The sequence below is a fragment of the Phascolarctos cinereus genome, unplaced genomic scaffold (assembly GCF_003287225.1).
Source record: "Phascolarctos cinereus isolate Bilbo 61053 unplaced genomic scaffold, phaCin_HiC Scaffold_5;HRSCAF=322, whole genome shotgun sequence".
Taxonomy (NCBI): Eukaryota; Metazoa; Chordata; class Mammalia; order Diprotodontia; family Phascolarctidae; genus Phascolarctos; species Phascolarctos cinereus.
In genome coordinates this window covers 359,051,173-359,065,256 of record NW_027555958.1, presented here as the reverse complement: position 1 = coordinate 359,065,256, position 14,084 = coordinate 359,051,173, and the positions used below count along the sequence as shown (strand labels likewise).

At 37.1% G+C, this 14,084-nt stretch overlaps 1 protein-coding gene across 4 annotated transcripts in view; it reads left to right on the top strand.

The window, feature by feature from the left end:
- Window positions 1-7,568, top strand: part of MARK1 (microtubule affinity regulating kinase 1) — a 151,201-nt gene extending 143,633 nt beyond the window's left edge. For 2 of the 4 annotated variants that reach the window (XM_078156303.1, XM_020982234.2), the window contains exons 17-18: window positions 2,864-2,908; window positions 5,473-7,568. In XM_078156303.1, coding sequence (XP_078012429.1) covers window positions 2,864-2,908; window positions 5,473-5,827 — 400 coding nt within the window. In that variant the 3' untranslated portion in view covers window positions 5,828-7,568. The remainder of the gene's footprint in view (window positions 1-2,863; window positions 2,909-5,472) is intronic. The other 2 variants (XM_078156305.1, XM_078156304.1) reach the window with 1 other exon arrangement.
- Window positions 7,569-14,084: the final 6,516 nt, after the last annotated feature.

Sequence of the window (14,084 nt, the reverse complement as noted above, 5' to 3'; positions counted from 1 at the left end):
TCATCCACAAACAGAAGCATCAGGAAGACCTTCTATAGGGAATACCTCTTCCCTTTCTACTCTAATTGTCTTCTGTCAGTAGTAAACACTCTTGTTAAAAGTCTGTGCTGGGGCAGCTAGGTGGCACAGTGGATAGAGCATCGGCCCTGAAGTCAGGAGGACCTGAGTTCAAATCTGGCCTCCGACCATACACTTGACACTTACTAGCTGTGTGACCCTGGGCAAGTCACTTAACCCCAATTGCCTTTAAGAAAAAAAAAGCCTGTGTCTCCCTGTTATATGCCTCATTTAATATTAATAATCGGAGGGTTTTCTAACTTGTTAGTGTTATCTGTGTAGCATCTATCAAAAATCATCTAAAATCTTAACATTGTACTGGAAGACACTTTGTTAAAGAAGAGCCATTAAAGCAGTATTTTGCTCTATAGAACCATTTGCATGTTTAGAATCAACTAACAAATACAGTGGCATCTTATGTTCTGTGTGTCCTTATGAAGATGTATTCCCTTGTATAGCATTTTGGTAGTTTGAAGTTGCAACTCAATGTTGTACTGTGGTAGAGGTGATGCTGAAACATCGGGTTTAGTGCAGGAATAGGACCTCTAATTATCCTGAGTCAGAGACAGAATAGGGCACAATTAATTGATCTTCTGCATTTGTAGTATTAAGAACATTCACGTGGCATACTAATTAATGGCATTGGTATGGACTAGACAAACTCGAAGTGTGCAGTATGCATGTATTCCAGCCCCATTATTCTATGTGTTCAGTTTTATTCACAGATTTTCAGTCCTTCATACTCCTTTGGCTCTCCCTATCTTTCTTGTTCCTGTAGACTTCCTTTCTTTATTATCTCTCAAATCTGAAGAAATTAATCCATACACAAAAACTTCTATGTGATTAGCAGCAGAAATAGGCATACTCAGTTGCCAGTGCCAATTTTTAGTACCACTTGAAAACTAAGGAGCTTTTTACAATCCTTGAGAACCAGGAAAGTCAAGGTACAAAGGACCACTAAGTGAAAAATCGGATTTCTGAGGGAAAGTTAAAGAAATTTGAATAATTAAGACTTGGGAAGGCAAAAGAGAAAGACCAACTTAATAACTGTCTTCAAAATATGATTATTTTAAGGATTGTACCAGCCTGTGGAGCATCATAACAGTACAGAGGAAAATAGTTTTAAACTTCAGGTTAAAGGTTTGCTCGTATGCAAGGTCGTTATGAAATGTCTGTCTCTAGAAATCTTTCAAAAAGCTTTAACAAATTTATTTAATTCTATAATTATCACATGGTAATTGACAACATGACAACTGGTAAATTTTTCTAGCATTTTGATTGAATAATACAGTACACTGTGATTAGCAAATAAACTAATAAGTTCATTTATCATCTATGTCAGCATTAGTAAATAAAATATAAGCCCTTAAAATGGTCTTGTGCTCAGTGTCCTGACAGCTGAGCTCTCTTTTCCTCCATTCCCATGTGTAACTAGTGAGCCAAGTGTCTCCCTAGCCCCTTCCCTACATATTATAACTATTCAGAGCAGCTACTCAATAGGATACCTCCTAGCTCTTGCTCCTAGCAGCAACAGATTGAAACAACAGTCATGGAAAACTCTGTTTTATGTCCGCTGCTATTTTGAATAGCCATGGATGAGAAAGTAGAGTTTAAAAGATGCTCTACTGCCTATAAGTTTCCGAAACAATGATTGTTATACAAAACTTGAATCATGCACTAAAATTCAATTCTTCCTTCCCACCATTAGACTTGTACACTTTTATGTTTGATAAATCAACTTACCCATGAACTAAAATGGTTTATAGACTTTTTATATATTGCTACAACCGCATTTTGTATGGTAAGGTAAAGCACCAAATGAATTTTAAATTCAGAGTTTCATTTGACCAGTTGTTTTGTAGTCCCACTACATGTCATCTAGTGATAATTTAATACTGATTAATAATCAATTTCTCTGCAGGTTTTTCTGGGTTCAATTGCTTTTAACAATCATGAAACCATTTAAGATTGTATTAGTGTTTTCATAGTTAAGTTCAAAAAAAGGTTTCTTTGGTTTTATTTAACATACTTTTCTAGGATGGATTTATAGGTAAAACCTAATTAGACATTGAGCAAATAAGTAGGAGATCTTAGCTATACATACTTGTGTTCACATACATGTGCACATGCACACACATCCCATCAGTGTTTAAGATACCTAAGGTTCTGTTACAGTAGAATGAATCCAACTTCTTATATGTTTATTCATTGTCCACTTAACTATATATTTCTACCAGATCAAATCATTTAAAATGTGTGTACTACATTTTGAGTGAAATTCTAGTAAATTTTTTATTACTTTTAAAAGAATGATATTAATATGTGGTATGCTGAGATATATATGTATCTATACACATATAAAAAGCTTTTCTCTGACTACAAATATAATTCAGTCATATTGTGAGACTTAATTTCTAAATTGAGCGACTACTAGAATTACATTTAATAATAAATTTTGTCAAGTGTGGCTATTAATTTTAAAATCATTCTAACTTTAGCTTGAATTTTCAAAAAATTGTTTTTTACCATATATCTTGGTTGGGTAATTGGGAGATAATATGATTGAACTGATTTCACTGTAACAACTTTAATCAGTGATAAATACCCAGTAGATGCTCAATAAATGTTAGTCTTGGTGGGTGTGATAAAATAAAACTGAAACCTAATATCAGGCTGTTAATGATGAACAGGTGTGATGCTAAAAGTTTTCTCAACAAAAAGTTATTTTAACATCATTTTAGATGTAGGTTTTCTGGATTTATTTTTCACCTTTATCATTGAATCTCCACCTTAACTTTGTTTTGAGGGATCCAAGTGAAGGCGAAGCCAGTGGCAGAACTGACACCTCAAGGTGAGGAGCCACTATTAATTAATACTTCGCTGCTAGGGCCCTGTGTATGAAAACTTGATTTCTTAAATATTTAATAGAAGCTCATAAAATGAAATTTCAAAAACCAGTGGGTTAGATTTTTTTTGTATATTTAAAAGTTTATGTTTGTGTGGGTTTTTCTTTGTCCCCCAGAAATCTATTGCTTTGAAAAAAACTATACTTAATTCTTTATATTTTCCAAACAGTATCTTGAAGTGTATACTTTATAAAGAAGCAGCATTTCTGTATTCTAAAATGTTCACGTAAAAATAAACTCATTAGATTCTTATTAAACTCATTGTTTTCTTATATTAAAAGTAATGCAATTAAAATTAATGCAAGTCATATAGGACAGAGCTTAGAACTTAGAACATCCAAACATCTGAAATAAGCAAATATGTAAGGAACTGTAATGTTAGTCATCAATTCCAGATGGGGGTTCAGCTTGCCAGAGTGCTTTGGCTCAAAGACCCTCAGCACATAAAATTTTAGCAGGGTGTTTGGGAGCCTTATGTCTATTAATTATGGAAGTATATGAATTATGCGAGTATTTAATACAACTGTTTGGCTCATGGGAGAACTAAGAAATGAGCATATTACATTATGTTTTTAATGTTGCAAGTAGGAAGTGTTCAGGATTGGAAATTAAATCTTAAACTCTTGATAAGTAGCTTGGCATCAAGCTGTGTTTGACTAGCTGAACACACACTTTGGATTTTTACTACATTTAAAGTGATTACTAGAAGCAAAAACTAATGAGTTTTGAACATGCTTTTTTAAGCATTGCTCCCAAAATAAATCTTCTTTAAAAAGTATACTAGTTTTATGTTTTGGTTACTGAAATTAAAATGCTGTCCTTCTACTGTGTTTTCCTTCTTCTGAATGCTCTTAGATACCTCTGCCCCCGTGGGTAGAGGGCAAGGGCGGAGAGGGGAGGAGAGAAATCTGGTTGCCTTTGTTTAGCCTGTTAAATAAACATGGAACAGTTTAGTTTTCAGCCCCTCTTGTCCTCTGCACTATTAAGCTTACCCTACCCCCCATCCTAGTACTAAAGCGTCTTGCCAGGCATCACTGCTGTTAATTTGATTCTTTTTATAATGATGCAGTCACACAGAATGTACAAAATGCATACCTATTGTATCTTTTTCATACAGTTTACAGCACTTAGTTTTCCTTTTTACTCTATGAGTGATGCTTCTGTTAGAAAAACAGGAATATTGTTTTGTATGCTATTTTAGGGAAAGAATTTATTATAATTTAAGTAAGAAATGTTTGTATTTCTGTGCAACCTGTGATTCACTTCCTTAGAAGTGGTATATCACAGAGAAAAGGCTGGCTTTGTGTCCTGGCCCTGAGCTGATGAACTGTGTGACAGTGAGCAAGTCTTTTAACCTTGCAGCCTCAGTCTCTACTCAAAAAATGGTAGTGATGACACTAATACTGATGGTAGTAGCTTGCTCTACTAGCTGCCTCTTAATTGTGAGGTTAACATTTGTTCTTGCAAATATTCAAGTTTTGATATATTTGAGTTATTGTAAATTGTACAAGTTCAAGACAAGTACTAAAGAGAGGACTGAAAAAATCAGCTTCCATGATTATTTAATATTCTTTGGGTAATTTTTTATCTACTTTATATTTTCCCCTGTAATTTCCTCTAACTTACATAAGTGGCAGAGCTGTCTTGAAATATGATTATATTAGTATATATTATGAAAATGTAAAATGTTTTTCAGGTGATGATATTTTTCATCAAACCATGTTCTTAAAGTATGAGAATGGTTGAAAAGTTACTCTTCCAACAGTTCTGTTTTGATATTTTATTATTCATCAATCCAGTTACCTTATTTTCTACATCACAAAAAAAATATAAAAATTATCTTGGAACCTTTCTGTAATCTGAAATATGTCTTCTGGAGACAAATATCATATTTCAGAATTCGTTGAGATGGTTGTAGTTCAAGACTCTTTTAGTTTGCCTTGATCTGTTATGCCCTTTCACATTACCTATGATTACCCACCAGGTTCCATTAATCTTCCCCCTTCCTCTGCCAACAAAACAGAACAAAACAAAACATTAATCGGAGAGAAGAAAAATGTAATTCACCTTCTAAAATCATTTGCATACATGTAGAATATTCTTCCTCCCCATTTTATGTGTGTGTGTAAAATTTATGTCATTTCCATAGATTATACCACATATACAAACATACATACATGTACAAAGAAAATGGAGAAGGAAATGAAACAAGTGTCCCCTTCTGTTTTTTGAGTATAGTTAATATTTCAGAATAGTATCCCACAGACTCATTGTTTTGGTAATATGTACTCTTTTAAAAACCTTTCAGATGTTACTGTAAGTCAGTACAGAATATTGAGCTCAAGTAACTGTGCCTTCATAGTAATTCTGTTAACTGTTCTGTAGTTACCTTTGTGTTATATTGTCTGCATTGTGCACAGTTTTATTAAATGTGGAAACTTAAACATGTTTTTGTGTGTATTAATTTCACTGTTGGATGGGCTTTTTTTTTTTACCTTTTTCCTCATAGAAGTACTTCTGGGGAGCCAAAGGAAAGAGAAAAAGAGGATAGTAAAGATTCCAAGCCACGTTCTTTGCGGTTCACTTGGAGTATGAAGACCACTAGTTCCATGGACCCCAATGATATGATGAGAGAGATCCGAAAAGTGTTAGATGCAAATAACTGTGATTATGAACAAAAGGAGAAGTTTTTGCTCTTCTGTGTACACGGAGATGCCAGACAAGATAGCCTTGTTCAGTGGGAGATGGAAGTCTGCAAGTTGCCTCGCTTGTCACTTAATGGGGTCCGCTTCAAAAGAATATCTGGGACTTCTATTGCATTTAAGAACATTGCATCCAAAATTGCAAATGAGCTTAAACTATAGAGAAAACTAAATTTACAGGATCAGGGAAGATGCATACATGATCTACAATTTGTGAATGTACTGATAATGCCTAATGTGATTGGCCTGTGAAACTCCCCCTGTAGAAATTGCCCTTATTGCAATAAGGTTATACATAGTTATGAACTGTAAAATTAAAGTCAGTATGAATTATTTTAAATAACTGTAGCTAAAAATGTTATGTTCACATGTACAGGTAAGTAAATTGAGTATTCTGTTCATTTTATGTTCATAGAATTGTATAATAAAAAAAGATAATTGCTTAAAAAAAAGATCTTGTATAGTTGTCTAGATTTCTGCACAGAAATATATGTTTGATGCTTTGAGTTGAAATTGTTATTTACATTTTGGTGAGTTTTTTAAATTCTTACCTCCATGCATTTTTGAAAATTGTGTCCAGAATTAAAGTGCACAAAAATAGTCTTTACAATTGTAGCATGAGCTTTTTTTTAATAACTTAGAAATCAAATATACATTTAAATCAGCACTTGATGAGTCAGCTTTTGTTGTACACAGAGTTGTACCTGCTTATCTTTGCGCTTATCCTTGTCATCGAGCAAGGATTAGTTTAAAATTGTTTTTTTAATGTTTACAGTGTTGGCAGTTAGAATTTAAAGAAATAAATAAAAACAAGTTGTAGCTTTGCCTTGGGCTAAGAGGTGCTGGAGAAAAAATTAAACCTAGGTCCGATTTCTTCAGAACTTTGAAGTGTTATCTCCTAGCCCACAGACAGAGGTAGCAGGAAAACTAAGAATAAGAGATCTCCCCTTTGATTATCATGATGTACAATATGAGTTGGATTCGCTGCCTTCAGAATACTGCAAATACCAGTTTGTGGGAAGGTAATCAATATGGGTACTGTTTCATAGCACAAACTCATTTTTGAAGTGTTGACCAATGCATCAGTTAAGAAATAATGTCACCTCAGGAATTAACTGGCGTTTGGAACGTGTGACACCTATTCTCTTTCTTCCCTATCCATCGTCCACCATTCCCAGCCACCATGATACGTGAGATTACCTAAGAGACTTCTGAGCATTGTTTATAACAGTGGATCATTGATTTATGCTTGTGTGGTTGTACAATTTGTTCCCATGTTTGTGTTTAATATTTTACCCAGTTCCTTGTATTTATTCCATATCACTATGCCTGTAATGTGCAGCTTTGTAATTGGGCATTTACCTATTTTTTTTCCTTCATAAATAGTGATATAAACTATGTAAAACCACTAGTACTGGTACATTTTAATATTTGTTATTTTGTACTGAATTAACCTTGGAAGGTTGCTGTGCAATGTTACTTAATGTTGTAATTAATTACTGCAGTATCAAAATATGAGCCCCATCTGCACATGCTAGTAAAATAGAAAGTTCATTCAAAATTATAAATTTAAAGAATAATAAAGCTGTGATCAATAACTCTGTAACCCTATCCTGCATTAGAAAGCTGTGAGTGTAGGTGATTCCATGATGGCGTCCTAAGGTGGATTCTCCATGCTGTCCTGTACTGTGATGTAGCTTTCTTCTGTAAAAGTTCTGTTCTGAAATGGACGTGTATTTTTGCCTTAGCAAAGGGTTGTGTTTGGGAAAAGAACTGTAGCCCATTTTAACCCAGTGTTCATTCAACAAAATCGATGCAAGTCATCTTTATTCACTTTCACTGGTGCACTCTGAAAATTTACTTGAACAGTTCTCATAATAAAGCACTTGTCTTTTGCTCTTTATCAGAATGTGAATTAACTGTTTGCTGTAGAAATGTGTAATACATGATGATGAATCTTATTCATTTCTTCCAGAGTTGGCATGTGTGTTGTGGGGAAGAGGGGAGGGCAAGGGGAAAGGCTTATTCAACTAATATTTAAAAAACATTATCAGTCAGGCACTAGGCTAGACCATTGAGAGAGCGAGTCCAAAGAAGTCCAGAAGGAATTGAGCATCAATATGTAGTTGAGGCCCTGTGAATATTCAAATTGTATAGCTGTTTAACTCTCTATAAGGCACGTGTGCTAAAAATGAGATTATGATATTGGTTTAGTTTGTCTCCCTTTCTTTTCTGTTAGTTATGAGAGAACCAGCGTTACTCAGATGTTGATGGGCCCAGGTCCCTTAACCCCAGGAACAGACAGTACAGTGAAGGGGGGGAAGGGAGGGCAAATATGAGAAATCTCTTTGGCACATTTTCCAAGTCCTGGCTTCTCCTAGGAAACATCAGAATCTGATTTAACTCTCAGAATCTGACTTGTTTAACTATCAGAAGCTGACTTGTTTTGCTTTCCCTAAAGCCTTCTAATACCAAATAACTGACAAGTTTTAGTTAACACAGAAAAATGCATGATAAGCCATTAGGCAATCAGGAAAACCTTCCTTCCTTTTATAAAGGATGTCGAGCAGTCCTCTCTGCTTGGTTCCACCTTCCTTCAGCAACTACAGTGTCTATGTTACAATCCAGTGAAGGACAAGGTCTGAGTTGCTCCTTGGAATATATGTTCCCTGCTATTCTACTCCTTCCCTTTTGAGATCTCACAAGGTGGGTGTTTATTATTGCAACCTTCAGCTCTCTAATGGAATGATAAATTTGGAACTTATCTAGTTCAACCCCCTCGTTTTACTGATGAGGAAACAAAACTCAGAAACGTTAACTTGTCCAGGTTTACTACACAGGTAACCAGAGGCAAAGTTGAGATTCAAACTTAAGTCTTCTCATTTCAAATAACAGTGCTCTTTCCACTGTCAAATTAATTACTGCTCTTTCCAGGTCTGAGTAAAACCGGTATTTTATCTCATTAAGACTTTGAATCTCTACAACCTAGCTCTTCTGACCTTTCCAGTCTAGTGTCGACTCCCCTGTATGCATTATTTGATTTTGACCACTAAAACCTTTTTTTCTTAAGGACCGGGCCTTAAACCCAAATGACTCTGGCTTTCATTGATAGGCCCCAACTATAGGTGCCAGGCCAAGCCCCACTTGATCGTTATTTGGACCCTGATTGGCTGCAGAGTAAATGTAAATAGTAACTGTTTCTGCTTTGGCCTGAGGGTCTTCCCCTCCCAGACTTTTTTTTTTTTTGACTAGGTAAAGAGGCCTTTCTCTGCCTCATTTCTTCCTAGCCTTAATCACCTAATGTGTGTTGCCTTAGTCAAACTGTTAAAGACCTCAGTTTAAAAAGGCCAAAGTCTCCCACTGCATCCTGGGCCATCTCTAGTTGTCCCAATCTATATCTTGCCACTGGATCCAGATGGCTCCAGAGGAGAAAGTGACACTAGTGACTTTACACAGCCCTCCTTCACTTAAATCCAGTTCATTTGCATGTCATGGTATCACCTCCCTGATGTTATGGTCAAACTACAACACGATTTAGCCATACTGATCTATAGCCTGTTCTATATCCAAAACTCTCCCAGTCCCCATTGCCTTTGCACTGGCTGTCTCCATGTCTAGAATCCACATACCTTCCTCAAATCCCTGATTTCCTTCAGGACCCGGTTCAAGTGCTGTCTTCCACATGAAGCCTTTTTCCTAAGCCCTACCCTTACCCCAAAAGCTGAGAGCTAACCCCCCAAACTATCCCTAGGGTAAGAACGCTGTCATTTGTAATATGTCAACTTCTATGCTCCTTACTCGTGCAACAGGAAGCTATAAATTAATTAGTGCCAAAACAAAAACTTTTGTCAGTGGGACTGTGAGAACAGGAGAAGGGAAATTCACACACTATTGGAAGAATTCACTAATCAAAGAGGCAGAACCTTATTTCTCTTGGCATAGGCCTACTAAAATGGAAAGGAATGAGGACTAGACCTCTGATTCCATTAGCATAAGGAACTCCTTATGTAAATAACTCTGCCAATGCAAGTTGGCACCTCTGAAACTTACAGTCTCAGAGAATCGCCTAGAGCAAAAGTGTCAAAATTAAATGCAATTGGAAAATAATTAACAAAATAAAAACACATAATAGTACATTTTAAAACTAAGGTCACAGGAATCCTAATGTATGATTCAGTGAGCCCATTTGTATTTGAGTTTGATACCACTGATGGGGGGCAGGGAGGAGGAAAAGGGGGAACTGAAGAAAGGAATAAACATTTATATAGCACCTACAGTATGCCAGGGTAGCTAGTTGGGTAGAGTGATGGCACTGGAGTCAGGAGGACCTGAGTTCAAATGTGGCCCCAGACATTTACTAGCTGTATGACCCTAGGCAATGCCGTCATTTGACCCTCTGCCTCAGTTTCCTCATCTGTCAAATGAGCTAGAGAAGGAAATGGCAAACCACTCCAGTATCTCTGCCAAGAAAATCCCAAATGGGGTCATGCAGAGTTGGACATGACTGAACATACTATGTGCCAGGCGATATGCTAACTACTTTTACAAATACTATCTCAATTGTATCCTCAAAACAACCCCGTAAGATAGGTTCTATTATTATCTCCACTTTACAGTTGAGGAAATGGAGACAGACAGCAGTTAAGAAATTTGCTGAGGGTCACACACAGGTAGCAAGGGTCGGAGGTCAAATGTGAACTTGGATCTTCCTGATTCCAGACCCAGTGCTCTATCTACTGTACCATCTCCCAGCCTCTATTAGTTAAAGAGCAATGAAAGGTGTCCTGGGCAAAAGTAATTTTTCCTATGTCCAGAATTTCCACCGTTAGCATCACTAAAGATAGCCTGGGTAGCTAGGTGGAACGGTGGATAGAGTTCTAGGCCTGGAATCAGGAAGACTCATCTTCATTGAGTTCAAATGTGGCCTCAGACACTAACTAGCTGTGTAACCCTTAAGTCACTTAACCCCTTTTGCCTCAGATTCCTTGTCTGTAAAATGAGCTGGAGAAGGAAATGGCAAACCACTCCAGTATCTTTGCCAAGAAAACCCCAAATGGGGTCGTGAAGAGTCGAATCCAACTGAAAAACAACCCAACAACAAGATAGCCAATGTAAAAGCATAGTACTAGGAAATGGAGTACTGTTATGAGAGATAGTAACAAGGCCAGTTTGATCAGAGCTTAGAGTCATAGAAAGGAAGTTACTTATAATGCTGGAAAGACGGGTTAAATCCAGGCTGTGAAGGGCTTTTGATGCTAAACAGAGTTCATATTTGTTTCAAGAGGTAGTAGGGAAACACTAGAGCTTAATGAGTAGGAAAATGACATGGCCAGACATGCTAGAGGAAACTCAGTTTGATAATTGTGTGGAAGATTGAAATGAAATAAGACTTGAGGCATAAAAACAATCAATGGTTCATTGTAATAGTTGCATGAGAAGTGACAGGAATGGGAGCTGGGCTGATGTCTCTGTGTGTAGAAAGAAGGGAACAAATAGAGGAAATGTGGAGGTAAAGAAAAAAAAGATTTGGCAACCTACTGGATATGTGGGGTGAGTGAGGAATTGAGGATGACACTGAGGTTATGCACCTGGGTGACTAGAAGGATAGTGGTGCCCTTAACAAATATAGTGAAGTCCTGAAGAAGGGTGGATTTGGAAGGAAGAATAAGTTCTGTTTTGAACCTATTGAGTTTGAGGTATCTATAAGAAAGCTGGTTTAAAATATCTAAGGAGGGGCAGCTAGGTGGCACAGTGAATAGAGTACTGGCCCTGAAGTCAGGAGGACCTGAGTTAAAATCCGGCCTCAGACCAAACACTTGACACTAGCTGGGTGATCCCGGGCAAGTCACTTAATCCCAATTGCCTAAAAAAAGAAAAAACAAAAAAAAATCTAAGGAGCAGTTAATAACATGGAACTCAGGATTAGCAACATCTAGGTAGCTCATTATAGCATTGAGATTGGCCAGAGTGTCAAATATAGTTAGAAGGAAGATAATGAAATGAGTAAAATAGGAAAGATTGAAAAATATCTTGATTATAGTAACACTATAGGTTTCCTGGATATGGAGGACTGAGAGGAAAGTTAAGGTCCTCATTGGGAGCCTCTTACACAGATGAAATCATAGGTCCAACTAAATTATAGTGTATAAATAAATTGTGTGTATACCACTTGTCACAGATACAGGTATATGATGGGGATGGGGAAGAAAAAGAGAAAGGAGGGAGAGAGAAAGAAGACTAAGAGGAGAGAGGAAGGGAAAAAAGAGAAAGAGGAAGAGATAGGGACAGTGAGACAGAGAGAGTGAAATAAGACAGGAGAAAGAAGGAGGAGACAGAGAAGAAGAAGAAGAAAAGAAGACAACGATGACAATGACTACAGACTGGCTTTGGACAATGGAAGATGTAGGCTCAAGTCTCAACTCTGACCCCTACTGGCTTCAAGAACCTAGGCAAGTTATTTGAAGTCTCAGGATACTAAGACTCTAAAGTTGCTGGGCAGGTTCTGACCTACATGGATAAAGGAAGTTTCTTACTTGGAACTCCTTTAACAAAGAAATCACAGATCCAGTAAGAAGAATGTGTTTGCACCTGATATTAGCTTGCAAAACACAAAGCAAAACTTTCACTCATTGCCTTTTGATGGTGATAGTTTTTCAAGTGTGAAATAGCATTTGAAAAAAAATGACATCTCAATTTTTTCCTCCACTGTAAGAAAATACTTGAAAAGAAGAGTCAGGGAGAAAATATAGAACTGAGAGAATTGAAGAAGGAAACTGCTTTCTTCTCTCTTTCTAGATGGAGTAGAAGCAATGGTGTCTGATTCAGCCATGTAAGAAATACTGTCACTTCAATTTTTCTGACACAAAAGCAGCAACTTAGTGAAACTTGGAAAAACTATGGAAGAGAAACAGTTTTATGTTGGTGGACCATAGTTTCTCTTCATGGGGCGGCTAGGTGGCGCAGTGGATAGAGTACTGGCCCTGAAGTTGGGAGGACCTGAGTTCAAATGCGGCCTCAGACCAAACACTTGACATGTACTAGCTGTGTGACCTTGGGCAAGTTACTTAACCCCGATTGCCTTACTAAAAAAAAAAAACCCAAAAACAAAAAAAACATGATTTCTCTTCATCCTAAAAGAATTAATTTCTCTTTCATTCTCTGTGACTGGGTACTTGTGGGCTTTCCCTCATGAATGACAAGTCCCAGCAGAAGTAAAAGGCCAACCTAAATTGAATCTTTATGAAATCAATGCTCCCAGTTCTTGGTGGATGGAACAGGTAACGAAGTTATTGAATCACTAAAAATTCTTGTGCAGGGCAGAGAGAGTCAGGAAAGGCAATGATAACAAAAGCATCTTTTCAGTTGCCAGTTGTCTATTTTTTCCAAGTCTTTTTTCATCTACCTAATTTTTTTTTAAGTTTCAAATTTATTTCACTCCAGGTGCTTCTGGTGATTTTTTTTTCTTTTCCCTACAATAACTTTGTTCTTTCAACAACACAATACTGCCTTCTCAGGTAGGCTTCCAAAAGGCAATGTGATAAAAGCTGAAACTGAAGGATGGTTAAGGTTTCAAATATCTATATATGGAACAGATAGGATCTTATACACAGGGGGGAAAAGACATTAAGAAAGCACCAGGTTAGGGAAGGGATAAGGTATGTATCTTGGGGGTTTTCTTTTGGGTATAAAAATGGAAAGTAGGCTTGGACCAGATTGCAGAGGACCTTCAATACCAAGCTAAGGAAGGCTAGAGTTTGGTTTGATTCAGAAGTCAATGGAGAGTTACTGAAGTAATTTGAAAAAAGAATGATAGGGTTATTCTGAGTCTCAGAGAGTCAGACAGCCAGAGTGACAGAGCCATGACTTCAATCCAGGCCTTTCTGACTCCATGTCAAATACTCTTTTCAACAACCCCATGTTGAAGTGGTTTTATTGTGTCAAATGATACACCTCAAAGAAAGGTGTGTGTCCTCTTGAGGCCTCGTGGCAATGGCACATCTTTAAATTAGGCCTTTAGTCTCAGATTACACAATTTAGCTTTGTCATCTGAGCATTGCAGCCAAACCATGCTGGTTGTCCTGTTATTTTGAATTTGGATAAATTAAATTCTTTTCCAATGTTCAAAGCAATCTTGCACCTGTGTTGATTCTGTTCCACTAATCCAGGAACCATATTCAGGTGACTCAGTGGTTTGGCAACAACCTAGAAAATTCCATTTAAAATGGAAGTGGCAGGGTGTGGACCCAAGCTGAGACCTTTGCCCCTTAACCCAAAAAGAATTGGGTCCCATTTGTCTACAGGCCCAAGAAAACCCCACCTTGGACTCTCCTTGAATTTTCCCACTAGATCAAGTGAGTCTGTAGCGTTACCTTGAGGCTATAATGCTATTGGCTGGCCTTTCATTATTGCCTACACCTAA